This window comes from Pongo pygmaeus, chromosome 23, assembly GCF_028885625.2.
Source record: "Pongo pygmaeus isolate AG05252 chromosome 23, NHGRI_mPonPyg2-v2.0_pri, whole genome shotgun sequence".
NCBI lineage: Eukaryota > Metazoa > Chordata > Mammalia > Primates > Hominidae > Pongo > Pongo pygmaeus.
In genome coordinates, this window is record NC_085931.1 from 50,607,141 (window position 1) to 50,629,212 (window position 22,072).

At 58.6% G+C, this 22,072-nt stretch overlaps 1 protein-coding gene across 3 annotated transcripts in view; it reads left to right on the forward strand.

Moving 5' to 3' along the window:
• The window catches only part of CACNA1I (calcium voltage-gated channel subunit alpha1 I), a 133,076-nt gene extending 111,875 nt beyond the window's left edge, over positions 1-21,201 (forward strand). Inside the window, exons 25-37 of one of the 3 annotated variants that reach the window (XM_054470172.2) lie at positions 1,405-1,597; positions 2,170-2,321; positions 3,566-3,675; positions 4,316-4,449; positions 5,330-5,400; positions 8,706-8,784; positions 9,358-9,479; positions 10,494-10,832; positions 11,109-11,255; positions 12,317-12,439; positions 13,878-14,043; positions 15,679-15,875; positions 17,230-21,201. In XM_054470172.2, coding sequence (XP_054326147.1) covers positions 1,405-1,597; positions 2,170-2,321; positions 3,566-3,675; positions 4,316-4,449; positions 5,330-5,400; positions 8,706-8,784; positions 9,358-9,479; positions 10,494-10,832; positions 11,109-11,255; positions 12,317-12,439; positions 13,878-14,043; positions 15,679-15,875; positions 17,230-17,874 — 2,478 coding nt within the window. In that variant the 3' untranslated portion in view covers positions 17,875-21,201. Of the gene's footprint in view, positions 1-1,404; positions 1,598-2,169; positions 2,322-3,565; positions 3,676-4,315; positions 4,450-5,329; positions 5,401-8,705; positions 8,785-9,357; positions 9,480-10,493; positions 10,833-11,108; positions 11,256-12,316; positions 12,440-13,877; positions 14,044-15,675; positions 15,876-17,229 lie in introns of all 3 variants that reach the window. The other 2 variants (XM_054470170.2, XM_054470171.2) reach the window with 2 other exon arrangements.
• The last annotated feature ends 871 nt before the right edge of the window (positions 21,202-22,072 follow it).

Consider the following 22,072-nt stretch of genomic DNA (forward strand, 5'->3'; position numbering starts at 1 on the left):
AGAGAGTGATGTGTCTAGGGAATTGGGAGTTGGGAGCCAGGAGTAGAAAATCAGAGAGGCATGAGGTGGGGAGAGGAGGCAGGTAGTGTTAGGTGGTCTGCAAGCCCCCAAGTGTGCCATGACAAGGGGCAAAAGTTTATTCTGAGGGCAGAGAGAGCCAGTGAGGGACTTACAGCAAGAGTGGTGTCCCTGCTTGTCAGGTCTGCTTGTCAGTGCAGCCTCCTGAGGGCTGCTGGGTGAAGATGAATTTGGGGAGGGGGATTGGGTGGAGGAGGTCAGGGAAGAGACTCAGCCTTGGCTTCCGAGACCCCTGGGGAGCAGGGCTCCCTCTGGGGCTAGGCGGGGACTTTAGGCAAGACGTGTGGCTGACCAAGGTTGGCTGTGTCCAGACTGAGGGGGTCACTGGGAGAAGAAACAGAAAGATTCTCTAGCTCAAGACAGGGCCCACTCAGTGATGGAAGCAGGGCTGTGTGCAACTCCCAGGCTGGTAATGGACCTCTGGCTCTTGGCTTCATGGGTCCCACCCAGTAAGACTCTGGAGCTGGACGTGGGGGTGGCGGTATTATGTGGGAGGAATGAGAACACTTGGATGCATCTTTCTTTATTTCCTTGTCTGCTCTGTTTCCTCACCTCCACCAGTGCACGCAAGCACATGCATACATGGATTCCACCAAGGAATCTGTGCATCCAAGTTCTCCCCTCTGCTGGCCGCCTTGTTTTCTGCCTTATTTCTGCATGGGCGAATAAGTGGCTGGTGGGTGGATGGATGGGTGGATGCATGGATGGGTGAATGGATGGATGGGTGGATGGATGGATGGATGGGTGGGTGGATGGATGGGTGGGTGGATGGGGGGTGGGTGGATGGATGGGTAGATAAATGAATGGGTGGCTGGCCGGCTGGTGGGTAGATGGAAGGTGGATGCATGGATGGGTGAGTGGGTGGATGGATGGGTGGATGAGTGGATGGATAGGTGGGTGGATGGATGGATGGGTGGATGGGTGGTGGATGGATGGGTGGATGAGTGGATGGATAGGTGGGTGGATGGATGGATGGGTGGATGGGTGGTGGATGGATGGGTGGGTGAGTGGGAGGGTAGGTGGATGGATGGATGGATGCATGCATAGGTGAATGAATGGATAGGTTAATGAGAGGAAGAAGATGGATGTTTCCAGGAGGCAGCCGCTGAGCAGGTAAGGAGAGGTGGCTTTCTTGGCTGAGGACCATATTGTGCCATGCCCAGGATATTTACTTCTTACCTGCTGCCTCATTTAGACCTCACAGCCGCCTTCCTGGAGGCAGGCTCAATACATCCCCACTCCATGGAGGCTCAGTCAGGATGGGCACCTCCCCGTGGCCCTGTAGGGCCTCATCAGCCTCCTCAGCCCTTTCTGACTCCCCTGCAGCCTGTGACCAACCACAACCCCTGGATGCTGCTGTACTTCATCTCCTTCCTGCTCATCGTCAGCTTCTTTGTGCTCAACATGTTTGTGGGTGTCGTGGTGGAGAACTTCCACAAGTGCCGGCAGCACCAGGAGGCTGAAGAGGCGCGGCGGCGTGAGGAGAAGCGGCTGCGGCGCCTGGAGAAGAAGCGCCGGAGTGAGTGGGTGCCTGTGGAGGGCGTGGGCCACCCAGCTCTAGGCCCTTCTGCCTGGGCCTGACCCCAGCCTCCTGAGCCTTTGGAGCTGGAAGAGAACAAAAGATACAGCCCCTGTGCCCAGGGCTCAGCCACTTCTCCCAGCATCTTCCTGTCCAGGGGCTCTGAGCCCCATCAGTGTCCACCCAGAGTCCAATGGCTGACGCCACTGCCACCCTGAGTGAGGCCGTTGGGGGTTCAGCCCAGGCATAGGGCAAAGGCAGAGCCTGGGTGCCCTGGGCCATGGGAAACCTGCCCTCCCTGCAGGCAGGCCCAGAGCTCCTGCCACAAGCTCATTTGGGGTAGGTGGAGAGAATGAATGTCCTGCCTTCTTTGTCACCCTTCCCCACAGTTTCTCTCATGGTGCTTTGGCTGGGTGGAGGAGATCTAACACTGATTCCAGGGCCTGGGGTGGATCAACATCTTCCTCTTTGCCCCCTCCTTTTCCTCCACCTTTCTGTCCTTTGTGCTCTGTGCCCTTTCTCTTGACCCCAACCCTCTGTGGTCTGTGCCACTCCCCCTGCACCACCTGCAGAGGCCCAGAGGCTGCCCTACTATGCCACCTATTGTCACACCCGGCTGCTCATCCACTCCATGTGCACCAGCCACTACCTGGACATCTTCATCACCTTCATCATCTGCCTCAACGTGGTCACCATGTCCCTGGAGCACTACAATCAGCCCACGGTGAGCCCTGGTCTGCCTCCCAGCCCAAGGTTACAAGGTGAGGGTGGGGTTTCAGCAGGACCCCACCCCAGGGATAGGGTGGGGAAGAGGTTAGCTGATAGCAGGATGTGAGCAGCCCCTCCATGCTGGGCTCTATGCTGGGCACTGCAGTGGGAGGAGGTGCCGGACAAGCTTGCCCTCAGGAAGCTCAGAGTCTGGAAGGGAACGGTCAGAGGGAAGGTGGGTCAGGGAGGCAGCATTTGGACTGTGGCTTGCACATGGGTGGCAATGACTGTGATGTGTTAAATATTGATTCTTTGCAAGGCACACTACATATATGAACTCTTTAATCCTCGCAGCAATCCTAAGGCTGGCAGGGGGAATCCCTTGTCTAGATTTTATAGGTGAAGAACCTGAGGGTTAGAGAGGTTAAATATGCTGCCCAAATTACTCAGCCATAGGTAGTGGAACCAGGTCTGGAACTTAGATTTGCATTCAAAGCCTACCATGTAGCCTCCTTTACTACCTGGGTATCTGGAGACTAGGCAAAAGGGTAGAAGGACCATTTCAGGCAAACACTGGGGGTGGGTGAGGATGACCATTTCCCAGCTTGTTGCAGACCGGGTATGTGAGGGGCATGTGAGGAGCAAGTGCATTCTAAAAACCCTGATGGAATTGGAGGGGAAGAAGAGGGAAGCAGAGCTGCCAGGTGTGGAATTAATACCTTCTTTCAAATGATGGGAGAGGAATATTATGAATGCAGAAAAAAGAAGGATAACCATTGGCAGAATGAAACAATAATTATAGAACTTCCAAATTAACAGGAAAAGTGGAATATTAATAGCTTACATTTACCAAGTATTGTTCTGTTTCCAGCACTGAACTATTAGCTCATTTAATTTGCATACCAGCTTTCTAAGATGAAATGACTTACTCAAGATCATATGGTGAATATGGAGTGAGCACTAAGCCAGGATTCAAATGTAGGCAGTCTGGCTCAGTAGCTCTTCATTAATACCCTATATTGCCTCCAAAGGTACCAACTCGACCAGATACACATAAATAAGAAAAAGGAAACAGAAGGAATAGCAACATAAAATAAATAGTACACATTAAGATGGAAAGAATAAAAGCAGCATATAAATAATTACACTAAAAGTAAATGGACTAAATTCTCTCTTTAAAAGGCAGAGACTTTCTGAGTGGAGGAAGGTTGTGGAGCAGGTCATGGGCCCTGGATCATGCTTCTCTTTGTTCCTCCATAGTCCCTGGAGACAGCCCTCAAGTACTGCAACTATATGTTCACCACTGTCTTTGTGCTGGAGGCTGTGCTGAAGCTGGTGGCATTTGGTCTGAGGCGCTTCTTCAAGGACCGGTGAGTGGCCAGGCTGGATTAGGGCAGTAATAGGGTAGACTGCAGGATGAAGAAGCAGTCCTGACCCTTAGGGAAGCCTGGAGCAGCCTGAAGAGGGGAACCAGTAAGCATCTAGGCACTGATGGACAGGCACCCCAGCTACTGCTTATAGCTCTGAACAGGAAATGATTATGGTATCATCTGATGGGTGTAGGGCATTCTACCTGGCCCTTCTTGGCTCATCTTTGGTAGGTTGTCTCTACCCTATGGGCAGAGCAGGGTCTGCCTCATGCTAATACTCCTTTTTGAAGGGAATAGTGAGGCTCAAAGAAGTTGATGGACTAGCCTAAGGCCAGACAGAGAGAGCAGCCAGCTCAAGATTAGACCTGGAAGTCACAGTCCATGCCTCCTCTCCTGTGGGAGGCCAGAGATATTTATTTAGCCTGATCAGCCCCTTGCTTGAGGGAGTGATGGCTATGGGGAGCAGAGAGGGGCCTGGACCCAGTGGCGTTAGGAGGGGCTAGTAAGGGAGGGCAGCCACACAGCCTAATGGGCCACAATAGAAGGGTCAGGACCTGGGAGGCTCCCCCCACTAAGGTGTGTCTGAACCAGAGGGATCCTCCTCATGCCCACTCCTGCCCTCCCATGCACGGCTGAGCAGATGGAACCAGCTGGACCTGGCCATTGTGCTATTGTCAGTCATGGGCATCACCCTGGAGGAGATCGAGATCAACGCGGCCCTGCCCATCAACCCCACCATCATCCGCATCATGAGGGTTCTGCGCATTGCCCGAGGTGAGGGGCAAGGGGTGGGACAGGGAATGGGGACAAGCAGGGGCGGGATGAGACTCCTCATTGCCTGATGAGAGCACACAGGAGTGGGATGGGGAGAGGTGGGGGCAGGAGTTTGCAGGCATGGTGGGCTCCTTGCTGAACAGGGGTGAGCAGGAGCCGGGAGGCATGCAGCCAACACACACGCATGTACCCTCTGTGTGCACACACCTCCCCCAACACACAGGCAGCTTTGCATAGCACACATGGATACACACTCCCACTTCCTTATAACGCCATGACCCATGGGGTCCAGTCTCAGAGTGTGATGCAAGGAACCCAGTCCAACTGGGAAGATGTGAAACACCTCCAGCTCCTCGCTGGCATTTCTCAAACACAGTGACTGGGACGCACGGTCTTCAGAGACCCTTCTCCCTCCCTTCAAGGTAGTTCGTACACTTCTTTTAAAAGCCTCCTGCCTCAGGGCGAGCCCAGGTGCCTCTTGCTTTTCTGCCTGCCAGAAACTCAGTGAGTGATGCCAGAGTCCTCTTTATCGAGAGGGGAAGAGAAGAGATGTGGCCACTCACACTGGTCCTTTGTGCCCATGACAGTTCATGGCACACTCATTCACACACTTCATAGACCTCAGTTCCCATGAGTATGCCCTATCCTCGGGGGCTTTTCTACAGAGACACCCACGCCTTGTGTCCACATGTTTTTCTGCATGCCCCACTCACCCTGTGGCTGCACCCACGTTCTTGTAATGTGGCATCTGAGAGCTGGACTCTGCTTGCACGTGCCTTCATGTTCTCTTCTCCTGAGTTTACACACGTGCACACATGCATGCACACACACGTCCCCACCGGCCTGGGGCTGAGTGGGCAGGGCTGGGTCTCGCCCGCAGTGCTGAAGCTGTTGAAGATGGCCACAGGGATGCGGGCCCTGCTGGACACGGTGGTGCAAGCTTTGCCCCAGGTAAGAGCCACTCTTTCTGGCAGTCCTCCTAGGGGTCATCGGTGTCAGGCTGGGCCCTGGGGCGTGAAGGCCCTGATTTCCCTTTTCCTCACATCTGCCAGAGCCAGGGCAGATGATGTCTCTGGGGATGCATTCTTGAGCCAGGGGCTGAGAGGCAGGAAGGGTCCCTTTATGCCTCTTTCTTCCGGCTTCACCACGTGGTTGCCAGTGCCACTCTGTGTCCAGCTCTGTGCATGCACTGAAGGTCCACATTGTGGCCTTGGTTGCCCCCAGGCTGGTGGAGGGAGATGGATACTTCAGGGAAATGTGGGGAGGGACCTCTAGCATGCTCCAGAGAGAGAGAAGAGTGCCAGACACTCCCTGGGGAGATCAGGGAAGGCAGCCTAGGAAAGGGGACCTTTGAGCTTGACTTCCAAGGGTGGCTTGGCAGAAGGAGGTGGCAGTGTGGGTGGAGAAGTTCCGAGATGGCATTCCAGGAGGGGCAGCATGAGACCCTGACCCAGGTGGGGATCTGAGAAGTTAGGGAAGTTGCTCTACCCGCACCCTGTGGTTAGTGAAAGGGGAGATGTGATCAGGGCCACAGAGGGCATCTTTTTCATCCTCCTGGGAATTCTGCAATCCCAGTCCTTCCCTCCCCCGCTGACTTGACTGCTTGAGGCTCCCCTTCCCCCTCCCCTCAGGGTGGCCTCTGCTCTCAGCCGAGCCTCAGGCACATTTATTTATTCATTATGACTCATCAAGTCATCAGGAACTTAAAATACAAGGCACAGATACTGCACATTAAAAATGAGGATACAAGATTAATGGCCCAGGGAAGGTGGAAGCAGAGCTAATTCTTTCGGGGACTGGGGCTAAGGACACGGGTGAGTTCTGTTCCTGAATTTGGTGTGAGCTTCCCAGCAGCCTCGGTATAAAGGGAAAGTGGCATGGTCTGGATGGAAAGCAAGGGCATTCATTCAGAGATGTGGTTTTTCCTAACATTAAATCCCTTCAGGGGACTTTGTCCCATGGGAGATGGGGGTGATGCTGGGCTGCAGGCTGTGCCGACAGGAAGTAGATTGGAGCCCCGGCTTGGGCCATAATGCTTGAGAGCAAAGCCTGGGCCCTGGACATGCAACTTAGCTTTTCGTGCCTCAGTTTCCTTGCCTGTGAAATGAGGATGGTGGTGAAGCATCACTCCCTCAAGTGCTTGTTTCAAAGGGTGGCGGTGAGGTGTCAGATGGTTAAAGCTTATGAAGCTCTTAAGAGGCCTGGTTCATGGGAAATGACATTTAAGAAGAGGCTGCTAGGGATGGGATGGCAGGTGTGTGGCTCGGCCTCCCTGGCCTCCTTGCTCCCACTCTCCTTCCCCATGCTCTGACCCCTGGGTGGTCCCATCATGACTCCCAAATCCAGTGCAGAGCTAGCACGGGGCATGGCACGTGAAGATGTTCAGGACATCCCAGCCTCCAGCAGGAGACCCATGGTAGTCATTACAAGTGCATTAGCACTTCAGAAGAAGCAAGTGCCAAGTGCCACTGGCCATGAAATGGTGCTTACCCCTCAAAATCCATTTGCTGTTGCTCATGTTGTTGTATGGACATTGGCCATTTCCTCGATACTATGTAAAGTGCTACGAAAATGGAAACTCCAGCCTCTTCCCACAAGGCTCTGCCCCAAGAAGAGGGAGGAGGCATCAGAGAAGGCTTCTCAGGGGAGGTGACCCATGGACTGGGCTTTGAGGGGTAGGGAGGAGGTATTTTCCAGGCAAAGACAGAGGGTCCTCCCTGCAGAGGGAAAATAATATGCCAAGGCACTGTGGAGCTGTTTTCTGTGTGGCTGGAGTGTGTGGGGTTGGAAGATCAGGCTGGGAGGGGGCCCCTGGGGGCCAGGTCACAGCACACCTTCAATGCCAGGGCAGCAAAATTGGGCTTTATCTTGCAGGCAGCAGGTGCCACAGGAGGGTTCTAGACAAGGAAGGCTGCAGCCAGAGCTGCCTTTGAGAAGGTGGCTCTGATGGCTGGGAGGAGAGTGGATTGGAGGGAGAGGCTGGAGGCAGGGAAGCTGGTGAGGAGGCTGCCGCAACCCTGCCGGCTCTGAGATGCTGACGGCAGGGAAGGGACAGATAGAAAAGCTGAAGGCAATCCTGGTTAAGAGATGAGGCCTGCCCCAGCCTGTGCAGGGCACAAAGCTGAATTCCTAGAGCCTCGACCACGCCAGATCCTTCTCAGCGGTCAGGGCCTTACAGTTGGCCTCACGGGCGCTCAGTAAGTGCTTGTTTTCTTAATGAAGGGAACATCATTTAATTAGTCAGGCACTAGCAGCATAGAACGGCTGGCTAGGAAACCCTGCTCTGGAGTGGAGCAGAGAAACTCGAGGAGTGGTGATTAACGGGGTTTACTTTTCAGCAGTTAATGTGAACGTCTTCTGAGGGTTCTAAGGCCTTCTGAGGGTTCTAAGAGATATTTCATTTCTAGGGCAAGAATGTGTTTGAGCCTTATCTTATCCATAGCATGAGTTAAAGGTGGTCTCCAGTGCATGGATAGATTTGAACTAGGTTTGGAATCTGGGACGCTTTCTCCCACAGGAGCTGTGGGACGGGGGTGGCTGGGTTTGCAGAGGCTTCTGGGGCCCATGGGCCTGTGTGATTCCTGCCTTCCCTCCTCTCTATGGCCAGGCCTCATGCTGGCCCAAGGAGGCAAATCTGACCTCATGCAGCTGTGTTCCTGCTCTTGAAGATTTCCCAGACCAGCAGATGACAGTGACAGGGACAAGTGCGTTTCGGTGGTTTCGTAGAGGAGCTAGTGTTAGTGCTGAGACCTCCTGCCTTCTCCCTTCCCTTCATTCATCCATCCATTCAACCTTGGTAGCCACGCAAGGCGTGTAGCATAGATTGTGTGCATGGACCGTGGGGCCAGCCTGCTGGGTTTGGACCCCTGTCCTACCAGTTACTAGCTGTGCGACTCTGGACAAGTGACGTCACTTCTCAGTCTGTCTCCTTCTTCTTCTGAAGAATGGGGATAAAAGATAGTTCATGGATTATTGTGAGGAGGAAGTGAGCTCAGGAACCTTAAATGCTGGAAATGGGGCAGCTTGTGGTAAAGGCGGCACAAGTGTTTTCTTGTTATTCTGAGCCCTGTGCTGGACCCAGCCTGCCCTCCAGGTCCTGTGGGGGTGGCAGACGTGGACACATAGCCTGGGGGAATGTTACAGCTGCTCTGACCCTCAGGCTGCCCACCCCCACTGCCCCAGCCTCCACCCTTCCCAGGCCTGGTGCGCCCCCACCCGCTTCCCAGCCCCACTCGGCCTCACCTGTCCTCCCGCAGGTGGGCAACCTGGGCCTCCTCTTCATGCTGCTCTTCTTCATCTATGCTGCTCTCGGGGTGGAGCTCTTCGGGAAGCTGGGTGAGTGACTCCCAGAGCAGGCCCGTGGTGGGGGGTGTAGCAGGGCTGCAGGATGAACTGGGGGCCGGGGGCGGGGGAGGCCTGAGACCCCTGAGCCCATCACATCAGGGTCTTTGTATTGGGGAGATGCCTACAGCAGGGCCCTCAGCTGTCTGGTCTCCCAGGGAAACTGCCCTCCCTACCCCAGTGTTGGTGCCTGTCCTGAGCCAGCGCCACCCCAGCAAGTGGAGTGGCCAGGGCAGGGGAGAGAGCAACAGAGCGCTCACTGAGCTCCGCCCTGCACCGGGATGGCTCCGGAAAGCAGGGTTCCCCGAGGGGCTGGCCCTCACCCCATTTCACCCTCTTTCTCAGAAACCCATTCTTCGGCGGGGGGCAGAGCCAGACTCACCCAAACCTGAGCCCCAGCTCATGTGCCATCTCCCCGAGCCTCAGTTTATCTGTGGGCTGGGCACAGTCTGCAGGCCCCTCCTAGGGTGTGATGAGGGTTCTGAGGCGAGGTGGGAGGCACCGGGTCAGGGTGAGCCCCGCAGGCGCTCCGCCATCGGGCAGGGCTGACCTCCTTCTTGCTTCCAGTCTGCAACGACGAGAACCCATGCGAGGGCATGAGCCGGCATGCCACCTTCGAGAACTTCGGCATGGCCTTCCTCACACTCTTCCAGGTCTCCACGGGTGACAACTGGAATGGGATCATGAAGGTATTCCTGGGCGGGCTGGGGTGGACAAATCAGCCAGGTGCTGGGACAGTGAGGATGCTGGTCCTGCTGCTCAGGGCTCTGCCCACCCAGGGCCCCACCACACATGGGAGGGGCATGCAGGGCACGGAGGAGTGGAGGGGCCTGCCCGGGACCAGCACAGTGGGGAGAGCTGAGCCAGAACAGGCCCCCTGTCTACACTGCCTCATCCCCCAGTGTTGCCTGGGATCAGGGCTCAGATTCTAGGGTAGACAACTCCACCCAGTTTCAGAGGGGACCTGGGGCCCAGGCAGGCCCGAAGGCCAGGGCCAGGCCCCCTAGTGATTGCTGCACTGACCAGGTCACCCGGCAGAGGCTCCCTGGCCTGGGCTGCAACCCGGGCTGGGCTGGGAAGGGCAGGGAGGGGCTCCCAGAGGACAGGGGTGAGGCCTCGGTTCTGGGGCCCTAGGGTGGAGAGGGCAGTGGTAGGCCTGTTCTGCCTCCCACTCCAACCCTGCAGAGCCCCCAGTGCCCCCAGCAAGGAGGCAGAAAGCTGGGGTGCTGGGAGAGGCGGCCAATCTCCTCGGCCCAGGGCGGGAAGCTGGTGGAATCTTCTTGGGCTTTGTGGTTGGGGGTTGAGTTGAGAAACCAGAAAGGAAGGACAGGGAGGCCCTGGTCCTGAATGCACCCTACTCCCCAGGGGCCCTTGAAGGAAGCCCCAGATGCCCCTTCTCAGGCCTGACTGTCCCGGGGAAGCAGGCCAGCTGTGGGGAGGGTGACATGGGCAGGAGCAAGAGAGGAGGAGAGGGCGCTGGGCCATCCGTCTGTCATCTGACAGATGGCGGCTGGGCCATCTGAAGCTGAGGCAGGCAGATGTTGCCACAAGGCAGAGAGGGGCAGGGCAGCCAGGGGCCATCTCGGGGGTTGAATCTCGGTCTTGCTGCCTCCGCGCATGGCCCTGGGCTGGCCTCTGCCTCCAGCAGCCTCTGGGATGTCCTCATCCTCATCCTCACCCTCACCGCCCTCCCTGCCACGCAGGACACGCTGCGGGACTGCACCCACGACGAGCGTAGCTGCCTGAGCAGCCTGCAGTTTGTGTCGCCGCTGTACTTCGTGAGCTTCGTGCTCACCGCGCAGTTTGTGCTCATCAATGTGGTGGTGGCTGTGCTCATGAAGCACCTGGACGACAGCAACAAGGAGGCACAGGAGGACGCCGAGATGGATGCCGAGCTCGAGCTGGAGATGGCCCACGGCCTGGGCCCCGGCCCGAGGCTGCCTACCGGCTCCCCGGGCGCCCCTGGCCGAGGGCCGGGAGGGGCGGGCGGCGGGGGCGACATCGAGGGCGGCTTGTGCCGGCGCTGCTACTCGCCTGCCCAGGTGGGCAGGGGCTGGAGAGGTGCGAGGGTCGCCAGAGGGGAGGCACTGCAGGGCCAGATGGGCAGCGGGGCCAGGGAGGCCTTGCACAGAGACCTCTGTCTTTCTGGGCCCCACCCTGCTCAGCTCCATAGAAGGGGTGACCCTGTGATGAGGGGGTCGGTCCCAGGCCATGGGCGCAGAGAACCAACCGGGAGGGCAGCTGTGTCCTGCCCACCCCGCAGCCCCGGGACCCGGCTGATAATCCCGCCTGTCCCCACCCCGTCCCCGTCCGCCTAGGAGAACCTGTGGCTGGACAGCGTCTCTTTAATCATCAAGGACTCCTTGGAGGGGGAGCTGACCATCATCGACAACCTGTCGGGCTCCATCTTCCACCACTACTCGTCACCCGCCGGCTGCAAGAAGTGTCACCACGACAAGCAAGAGGTAATGGCAGCCTGGGAGGCAAGGCCCCTTGTGGCAGGGGCAGCATGAAACCTGGTGGGGGGCCTGCCCGAGGGCAGAGCCTGGCTCTGGGCCGTAGAGACCAGGCTGGGTCAACGTGGGCACACGTAGCTTCCATGGCTGGGGCAGATTGGCTCCCTGAGCCAGGGCCAGGTGTGGGCCTGTGGTGTGGTGGCCACAGCTGCCGACCCCAGCACCGTGCCGCACACAGTAGGTGCTTGGGTAGGGCAGCTGCCCCACCTTGTGTGCTGCAGGTGCCAGGCAGGGAGCCTGTGTGTCACTTGCAGGACAGCTTGCCTTTTCTGTGACGTGAGGGGTCATCTGCCCGCTCTTCCCCCAGGGCATCATCCTGGCACTCAATCTCCTCCAGGTGCCCTGTCCTGGCCTCCAGCTCGGGGCTTAGGCTCACCCAGCTCAAGGGTTCTCATGGGCCTGCCTCCAGTGCAGGCGCAGTTAGCCCCCTCCCCTCTCCCCAGCAGTGTGGGCCCCTGAGCTCTCCCTGGGGTGTTCGAGCCCCCAGAGTGGCTCCAGCCTCAGGTGGCTGCAGGGCCGGTCCCCAGGAACCATCAGCAGGAGCTGGAGGTCTGGGCTGCCCCACATCCCTGCCCTGTGGTGGCTGCAGATTCTCCAGTGTCTCTGGGCCCCGCAGTGTCCCCTGCCTGTGACGCGCTGTGCAGGTCATCCACATGGGGCCATAGATGAGTCAAGTCCAGCCCAGTCTTGACGGGCACTTGTTCTGGGGGCAAGCAGACAGCTGTGGAGTTCACAGCCCACGGCAACTCACCTCCCCTCAGGTCCAGGTAGCAAGATGGGCTACTCAGGGCTGGCTTCCACTGGAGGCGGCCACTGTGTCACCATCGCAAGTCACCCAGGCTGGGCGCCTGCACAGGATGGACACATCATCCGTGTCCAGCAGGTGTCTGGACCTTTCTGACCACTGCTCGGCCTCTCTTCAGAGCCTCAGGCCTGTGGCTGCACGCCCCAGGACCCAGGTCTGCCCATCCCAAACCTGGGTGACCCGAGGCCACCCCCTCTTCCTGCAGGTGCAGCTGGCTGAGACGGAAGCCTTCTCCCTGAACTCAGACAGGTCCTCGTCCATCCTGCTGGGCGATGACCTGAGTCTCGAGGACCCCACAGCCTGCCCACCTGGCCCCAGAGACAGCAAGGTCAGCTCCCCTGGCGACTCCTGAGCAGGCGGGTCTGTCCTCGAAGCCTGGCCCCTGCCCACCCAGGCAGGACCCCCCTGTCTTTCCAGTCTACCATGTAAACGGCACCCACTGTGTGCTAGACCTTCATCTCCTGTTGGACAGATGAGGGCAGTAGGGCTCAGAGAGGTGGAGTGATTTGCCTGAGGTCACACAGCCACAAGCCCAGTCAGCACTCCAACCTGGCACCCAGCAGCACTGGCTGCTTCTTGTTGCTTTGAGTATTTTTTGGTCCATTCCACGGGGGTCATCCCTGGCCGGCGGGGCTGTGAGGCTGAAGCGAACGGGAGAGTCGCATCAGGCACAAGCACCTACTATGTGCAGGCGCTGTGCCCGTGCCAGCTGTTTGTCTGCCCCACGGCTCTGTGCAGCAGGGATGATTTGTCCCCACTTCACACGTGAGGAAATGGGGGTTCCAAGAAGTGGGGTGGTGCTCACATCACACAGCCAGGAATGACACAGCAGGAAGCCACCCCTGAGGCTGGACTCCAAACCTCTGCACCCCAGGGGGTCAGTCTGAGGAGGCCTGCAGGCCAGGAAGGGGCTCTTGCTGATCCTGCAGTCTTAGGGGGTGAGACCTCAAGACCCGGGCTCCTGATCTCAAGGTCAAAGTGGTCCTGCCCTGCTGGGGGTGGGGGGTGTAAGGGACAGCTGGGGGATACCCTGGGCTTGGCACCTCTGCCCCCTAGGCTGGCCCTCCATCTGCTCAGAGTAGGCTGTGGGGCCAGTTCTTCCTGTCCCTTCTATGTCATTTTGGTCCCCTCCCTGATTGGTAACAGTTGCTGCAGCTCCCCATACCCCCACACTGCTCTCCTACAAAGGATATCAGGGTGCACAGTTTCTGGGACTCAGTTGGACTTGGGCAGGGTGAAGCCTTTTGTGCCAGACTCAGCAAGTCATCGGAGGTCGGGGTGGCACGAGTTCATCTGCCTTGGAGGGGGCATTAAGGCGGCTGTTCTGGGAAGGGGTCGCTCTGGGCTGCAGGGCTGAGGAATGTGGGGGCCAGGAAATGCCTAGGAAGGAAGGCGTTACTCTCCTTGGATGCAGAAACAGGCTCAGCAAAGGGAAGGGACCCACCCCAGGTCATGCTCACGGGACACTCGTGTGGCCACTCAGCCTGTCTTCTGATGCCTTCGCCAGCCTTGACCTGGCTTCTTCGCTGGGCCAGGGTCTGTACCAGGGGAAGTCACTAACTGCCTGGGGCATCCAGTGGGCGTTAGGAGGTAGATTCCTTTCACGGGATTTTGGAAGGTGGTCAGGTAGAGGAGGTGAGAGGAAGGTCAGACTAGCCATGAGGGTAGCCTAGTTAAGCAAGGGGCCGTGGAGCAGGTCATGAGGGTCCCTTCATGAGCTGTCCCCCTTCCCAGTCCTGCCCCATCCTACCTCCCTTTCCTTGCAGGGTGAGCTGGACCCACCTGAGCCCATGCATGTGGGAGACCTGGGCGAATGCTTCTTCCCCTTGTCCTCTACGGCCGTCTCACCGGATCCAGAGAACTTCCTGTGTGAGATGGAGGAGATCCCATTCAGCCCTGTCCGGTCCTGGCTGAAACATGACAGCAGTCAAGGTGAGGGGTGGGAGCCCTGCCAGCTCCCCACAGCCCTCATCTTGAGCATCTGCTTCAGAGGGAGATGGCTGAGTTTTTTCCTTAGTATTTTTATCCAGATTATTACATTTAGTCCAGAAAGAACCAGATGGATATCTGACAATGAGAGATAGACTCTCAGGCCTGATATAACAATGATAAAAGATCAAGAGCCAAATAGCACAAAAAGATGAGGTAATTATAACAAAAACCTAAGCATCTAAAGGCAGCTTCATGCTGAGCTTCCTAGGAGCCATGGTGAAAAGGGAAAGAGGTGGGTACACATGGCTCTCATTATCAAGCAGAAGGAAAGCTGCCAGATTATTGTGGTGTTTTTCTAGAGCTGAATTTGAGAGGTGTGTAGCCCACAGATCTTCATATACACAGGGATGTTAAACATAGGAAAGCCTGGTGTCTTCAATAGCCCTTTTGCGAATTCCTGATACTTATCCTTCAGCCCTACCTGCAGTGTTCTGTTTATGCTTTGGGCCCGTGGCTGGGCTCTGGGCACAGGGCCAGGGGACTAAGCTGGCCTGCCATCATGGGCTCATCTTTGTTGTGGTCCTCATGGAGCGTGGCAGGAACCTGGTTTCACAGCACTGGCTGTGGAGGGAGGCAGAGAGATGAGGAGCCCAGCAGAAGAGGGATGCCCAAGACTCTGAGCCCACCCCAAGTACCCTTTGGGGACGCCTCCCAGGAGCCACGAGTGGGGTGACTTTCCTGGTCACCCTCCCTAAAGCTGATGGGCTCTCAGCTGGCCAGGGTGGCTGAGGTGCCAAGATCCCAGACTTCCCAAAGCAGAATTCAGGGCATAGGGCTGACCCGAGAGCCATTCTGGTGGAATGCAATCTCATTCCCTTTAGCCAACCATTTATTTACGTTTTCCTTAAATGGTAAGATGGTATGGCATAGGAACCCCAGCCGGGACATTCAGACTGTCCAGCCGTCTTGGGTACATTTTTTCATTATCTCACCCTCAACCTGCAAGGTGTGGAGGAGACTGTGGGCAGAGGCTGCTGCTACCCCCCACACCCAGACCTGCCCCAGCCTTCAGACCCCCCACCCCCGTCCCTGCCCCTCACCATGTGCAGCCAACCAGGCCAGACTGACCTGCCATCCAGTGCAGTGCCTGACCCGGGGCTGGGATGCCCCAACCTACCTGCTGTCCCACAGTGGCCCCCAGGCCTGGCCAGGCCCCATGGTGGGGTCAGGACCTGGAGGTGACTGATCCTAGTGAACACCTGCTGTGTACTTGGTGCTGAGCTGGGAGCTTCAAGCTGTTTCTTCTCCATAATTATGCCCCTCAAGATGGCATCTTGTTCCCTTTTGCAGAGGAAGAGACCTAGGCTTGAACCCGGGTCTGCTTGCCTCCAAAAGCTGTGTCTTTGCCCAGGGCCCCCGCCCCCTGGAATCAAAAGGGCTGGTTCAGGATTTCTCTCTTGCTCTTCTTGGGGAAACAAAGGCTTAGAGGGGTGGACTTGCCCACGGTCTCACAGTCAGTTTATTAGGTGGCCCCTCCCTGCTGGCCCAGTGAGATTGGTGCTCAATGCCACCTTCCAGGGGCTGCCCCCTGGCCTGAGCGTGCTTCCTCAGCTGTGTCTCCTCCTTTCCCAGCAGCACCCCCAAGTCCCTTCTCCCCGGACGCCTCCAGCCCTCTCCTGCCCATGCCAGCCGAGTTCTTCCACCCTGCAGTGTCTGCCAGCCAGAAAGGCCCAGAAAAGGGCACCGGCACTGGAACCCTCCCCAAGATTGCGCTGCAGGGCTCCTGGGCATCTCTGCGGTCACCAAGGGTCAACTGTACCCTCTTCCGGCAGGTACCGACACCTCCCAGGCCCCAGAGCACTGGTCTGTGGGCAAGGGGCAGGATCTAAGCCAGGCCTGGAAGTCCAAGGGACTGGGATGGGAAGGACCCAACCAAAGGCCCAGGGCACCACCGTGCAAGGGGGTTTGGGAACGCTGCGGTGACACTGAGACTGGAGGGGGAGGTGGCACTGGGGTGGATGGAGTGGGCAGGGCTGGGTCCTGGGGACAGCAGAGTGTGGGGAGGACCCCGAGGGGGTTCTGGAAGAGGACTGTGATCCCTAGCTTGAGGGGAGGGGAGGAGGAGGAGTACTGGAGGTTTTGCAGGGTGGCAGGGTGCTGGCAGTGGGGAGGACACCCTGGGTGCTCTGGGTGGGTGTGAGTGGGGGCTTGATTACTAGGAATGGAGGTGGGAGAGTGGGTCTGGTGGATGAGAAGCCTCGGGCTGCAGGGTCCCCTGTTCCGGGTTGGCCAGGGCCACAGCCCTCCTACCCACGGGCACACAGAGGTCTGAAGCACTGAGGGCTCCCTTGTGGGGGTGGGGAAATGGGGCCGTGCCGGCTCCCACAGTGCAGTGAGTGCGGTTGATTCATTGGGTGACTGTCTGACCCGTCACACCAGGCTCTGTGCTCTGGCGGGCAGGACACAAACTCCCTGCCTGCTGGGCTCACTGTTTAGTGCTGAGAGTGAGCTGCGGGGGTGCAAGAGGGGTGATAACCAAAGTAAATGTCTGCAGAGTAAAGTCTCCTCCATGGTGGACACGCAGGGAGAACAGCTCCTGGGGAGGGGCTGGAGGTGGGGGGCCCCGGGGTTGGGAGGTGGGGGCTGGGCAGCTGGGAGGTGGGGGTCCCTGGGACTGGGAGGTGGGAGCTGGGCGGCTGGGAGGTGGGGGGGCTCTGGGGCTGGGAGATGGGGGGCTCTGGGGCTGGGAGGTGGGGGGTCCCCGGGGCCGGGAGGTGGGGGCCAGGGGCCGGAGCAAGTGGGAGGGACCGGAACCAGTGGGAGCAGCCAGGGCTGGGGCCGCCTCAGACCATGGGGGGTGCGGTGGGGGTGCCACGTGCCCTGGGGCAGGGCGGTGGGCCCAGGGCTTCCCGTTGGAGTGAGCCTGGAGCCTTCTGTGAAGGGCGGGGCCGGGTCTGACCTGGGTTTGAGGGGGATACTAGCTCCTCTCGGGGGACCTCTCGGGGCAGGTGGAGGCCCTGCGGTGACTGCCGCCTAAGCTGGACGTGCGGCGGGGAGAAGCCCTGCTCTGAAGGGAGCTCCTGGGATGGGGGCTGCCTGCTGCCTGCTGTGCCGGGGAGGGGGGCGTCCAGGTTGCTGGGGTGGGGGCCGACACAGGCGGCCTCCACCGCTCCCACCTCCCCCCAGGCCACCGGGAGCGACACGTCGCTGGACGCCAGCCCCAGCAGCTCCGCGGGCAGCCTGCAGACCACGCTCGAGGACAGCCTGACCCTGAGCGACAGCCCCCGGCGCGCCCTGGGGCCGCCCGCACCTGCTCCAGGACCCCGGGCCGGCCTGTCCCCCGCCGCTCGCCGCCGCCTGAGCCTGCGAGGCCGGGGCCTGTTCAGCCTGCGGGGGCTGCGGGCGCATCAGCGCAGCCACAGCAGCGGGGGCTCCACCAGCCCGGGCTGCACCCACCACGACTCCATGGACCCCTCGGACGAGGAGGGCCGCGGTGGCGCGGGCGGCGGGGGCGCGGGCAGCGAGCACTCGGAGACCCTCAGCAGCCTGTCGCTCACCTCCCTCTTCTGCCCGCCGCCCCCGCTGCCGCCCCCCGGCCTCACGCCCGCCAGGAAGTTCAGCAGCACCAGCAGCCTGGCCGCCCCCGGCCGCCCCCACGCCGCCGCCCTGGCCCACGGCCTGGCCCGGAGCCCCTCGTGGGCTGCGGACCGCAGCAAGGACCCCCCGGGCCGGGCACCGCTGCCCATGGGCCTGGGCCCCTTGGCGCCCCCGCCGCAACCGCTCCCCGGAGAGCTGGAGCCGGGAGACGCCGCCAGCAAGAGGAAGAGATGAGGGTCGCAGGGGCCCCCGGCCGCCCACCGCCCGCCCCGTCTCACCTTCTTTACCTCAGGAGCCAGGAGCAGACAGCAATACTTCGTCCACACCTGGGATCGCGCAGGGCCCGCAGGGCACAGGCACCCGACAGCCGGGCTGAGCGGAGTCTGGGTTAGCCAGGCCTGCGTGGCCCATGGTGGCCCTTCCAGTGCGTATACATATATATATACATATATATATGCAGATATATATATATATGTATATACACACACACATAGACATATATATATATATTTATTTTTTTTACTGAGAGCTTATGACTTCCAGAAAGTGCTAAAGGTGGGAGGTGGGCCAGGGCCTGGACGGGGCTTTTGTCTGACGCTCTGGGATTCTGGCCAGACCCACCCCAGGGCACATGTCCTGCCGGGGCATCCCAGCTGTGTTTTCTGATGTGTCCTCCCTGGTTAAGAGTAGCTTGGAGAGGACCCTCAGGCCTCTGAGGGCACCAGGCCCTGGAGAAGAGGTGCAATTCAGGGTGTGTGTGTGTTTTTTCCTTTAAAGAAGAAACGCTGCTAAGATCCCACGTGTCTCCCACGTGTCGGGGTGTCTGTCCTGTCATCCTGATTGTCTCGTTATTGTGAAGTCTTTTGTAGACACCCCAGAGCACACACATCCCCTTAGTCCACCGGTTAGATGTGTCTCTTTAGAAAAATCAGGGGTGAGTAGCTGTGTTTCCTCAGGACCGGGGTGGGGGATGGAGGGCAGCTCCAAGGCTGAGCTGGGGCTCTGGCCCCAGGGGAGGCCCCCAGCTCCTGAGTACTTCTGAGGGGGTGGGTTCCACCCCCAGGAGGGAGGGGGTGGGTGGGGCAGGAGTGGAGGCAGCCTGCGGAGGAAGGGTGCAGGAGACTGAGCTGGCCGTGGCTTGCTTGGAGGGGGCCAGGGTACCCGCCTGGTCTCAGCTGGCTCCAGCTGCCCTGCAGGTGCCCCTGGGCTCAGGCAGTTAGTTGTTCAGTCACTTAATGCCTTTTATCCCCAATATGGGCGCTGAGCTGTGACTGTTCCTGGACACTGTGCTGTCCCCGTCCTGAGCAACTATGCCCCCGCCCCAGTAGGTTCAAGGCAAAGCAGCTCTGACCAAATTCTAGGCAGGGGTGGGGGCACCTGCCTGGGCCCTGGGTCCAGCCGCATCCCCATGCCCAGCCTTTCGCGTCACCTGGAGGCCACATCCTCCCACCCCTCCTGCCAGCCCCTGTCTCTCCTCCCTGCTGCCCCTAACTGCAGGTCAGCTTTCACTATAGCAGTGCTTCCCAAACGGGTTCTAGACGGGGGTGTTTGATTTGAAGAGTTACGCATTTATTTCACTATTTATTGGGAAAAAAAATACATTGAACCCGTGATTTCACAGACATTTTGCTTAGGTCAAGGCTGCTTTTTAAAAAGGGAGTGACTTTCATGAAGTCAGTTTGAAGAAGGAGATTGGGAGCATGTTGGTGGCAGTGATCTGGAGAGGCTGCAGAGGCCACGAGTTTGGAGATGCTGTACTTCAGCAATAACTTTGCCTTTGCTAAGACCCCCTCCGAGGGCTTCAGGGGGGCCTGCCGAGGGGGGGCCTTGTCCTTGTTCCCAAACTCTGACTTGGAAGAACTCAGCTTGTGGGCGGGCTGGTGAGGGTGTGGGGTGCACCCTTCCCTTTTGGGCTGAGGGAGAGGGGGCTGGGAGGGGTTGTCAAGCCCACCTAGGAAACTGAGCCCCGGAGAGGGGAAGTGGCCAGCCCAGGGTCCTTCAGGGCCCTGGCAACAAAGAAGCTGGGGTGGCGTGGAGGGCCTCACTCCACACCCTAGAGCTGTGATGCTGAGCAAGGTGCCTGTGGCGGGACGAACTGCCTGGTCCTCCCTGGGGGCAGGTAGACCTGCGGGGATGGCTGGGTCCAAGCCCAACGCTGCCCGCTTCAGAGAGCCTTGGCCCTGCCTTGCTTTCCACGGAGGTGGTTTTATGTGGAACGAGGTACCTTGTCTGAGGAAGAAGTGGGGCTGGGCAGGCTTGACTGCTCCTGGCTGACCCTGAGCGCTCGCAGTTGGAGGGAGGCAGACAGACTTGACTTTTTGCAAGTCCGCGTGTTGCTGGAGGGACATGTGTATTGGAGCCCAGAAGAGGGGCTGTGTGGCCTGGGAAGACCATGTGGAAGGTTGGGCTTCAAGTTGACGGGATCAGACACCAGTCAAGCAGCCTTGGGTCATCTTGTGACTCCGCTGAGCAGCCTTTCCTGCTGTCACATGGGTTCAGAGCAGCTGAGCAGGGAACACATCCGAGGCAGGTCTGACGTGAAACCTCCCCTTACCCTGAACCGTGTGACTCTGGAACAAGCCGACACCTCGGGGCGGGTGTTCTAGGCAAAGGGATGGGCACAAGCGAAGGCTCCAGGGCCCACAGAGCAGGGCGTGTGGAGAAGGTGGAAGAGCTGAGCTCAGAGGCAGAGAAGCTCCTTGCAGGGAGCAGTGGGAGATGGCCTGGCCGATCCCAGGCTCCTGGAGGCCCCACCTGCCGATCCCAGGCACTTGACCTTGTTCCTATGGGTGACAGAGATGAGAACCAGGGAAACTGTTATCCATTGGCCAGGACAAGTCAACATGGGTGAGGGTTGGGCAAAGGGCCCTTCCTTCCTCCCCAACCGTGTGGTCTGGGGCCATGGCCTCAGGCTTGTGTCTATCACAAAAGCACAAATTTGCCCTAACCCACATGGGCCTGGCTGTGGGGAAAGTGGGGACCCAGGTCCCTGAGCTGTCTCTGCTGGGCTCCGTACAGCAGTGGTGGGCAGGCACCTTGGCATCTGTGCAGAGACGGCCCAGTCTGGGCAAACCCTCTTCTTCTCCCCTGCTCTACCTTCTCCTGCACCGGGCAGCCCCTTAAAAGAGGACAAAGTGTGTAAAGCCCATCTGCCTGTCTTCCCCCAAATCCTCAGCTCAGAGCCTTCTGCTTCCAGGGCCAACCCCAGCCCCGTTTGCTGCGTTGTGTAAGGGCTTGGGGTCTTAGAAGCTGCTCTTTAGCCCAGATACACATACTCTTTTTTGTCTTTGTGCAATAATCAGTGTTCCTGGCAGAGCCTGGGCCAAGCTGCAGCCTACTGAGGAGGCAGAGGCCACCTCCTCCAGGAAGCCCTCTGCCTGGGCCGCCGCCGTGACTCTAGCACTCTCAGTCGCTGTACAGTTTCTATGGTGTGAATGAACTTCCCTCCTAGTTGCTGATGGCGCTGGTACCTGCTGGCCCAGATTGCCCGGGTGTAGAGAAACCAAGCGGCAGCCACCACCAGTGTTGTTTTGAATAAAAGCCCAGAAGCCTATTTAAGAATTTCTCCGTGTGTCTCTGCTGTTCTTTCCCCAGCGGGGTGGGTATCAAGCTGAGGCTTCTCTCAAGGGAGGGGTGGCAGTGTCTCCTCCCCCATTTTCAGGCATGGGGCCTGGGGCATCGGGGACCTAGAACAATGCTCATGGCAGGGTGCTCTCATGGCTGCTGGGTGGCTGGGGGCCTGGTTCCCACACTCTTCTGCTGTGGCTGAGGTGCTGGACCCGGGCGAGAGGATCACGTGGGAAGAATAATCTACTCACCCTTTGGCACTATTTCTTTTTCTTTCTTTCTTTCTTTTTTTTTTTTTTTTTTGAGATGGAGTCTCGCTCTGTTGCCCAGGCTCGAGTGCAGTGGCAAGATCTTGGCTCACTGCAAGGATCAAGCGATTCTCCCGCTTCAGCCTCCTGAGTAGCTGGGATTACAGGTGCCTGCTATCATGCCTGGCTAAGTTTTGTTGTATTTTTAGTAGAGACGGAGTGTCGCCACATCGGCCAGGCTGGTCTCGAACTCTTGACCTCAGGTGATCCACCTGCCTCGGGTGCTGGGATTACAGGCGTGAGCCACTGTGCCCAGCCTGCACTGTCTGTTTCTTGAGTGAGTCCTCATCAGATTGCGCTGACCCAAGGACAGGGACCGTGTTTACTCCTCCCGCCCGGAGCCTGGTGCGGGTTGAGATTCAGCAAATGTCAGCTCCATGGCTGTGTTTTGGAAGCAGAAGGGATTTCAAAGACCAACTAACGCCTTATCTTATTTTTCCACTTGAGGAAACAGGCCCAGAAAGGCGGCAGGGTGTGGTCTGGGCCACACAGCGAGGCAGAGGCTAGGGATGATGGGCACCCGCATGCCACCTCCGCAGCCAGAGGCGCGGCCCCTG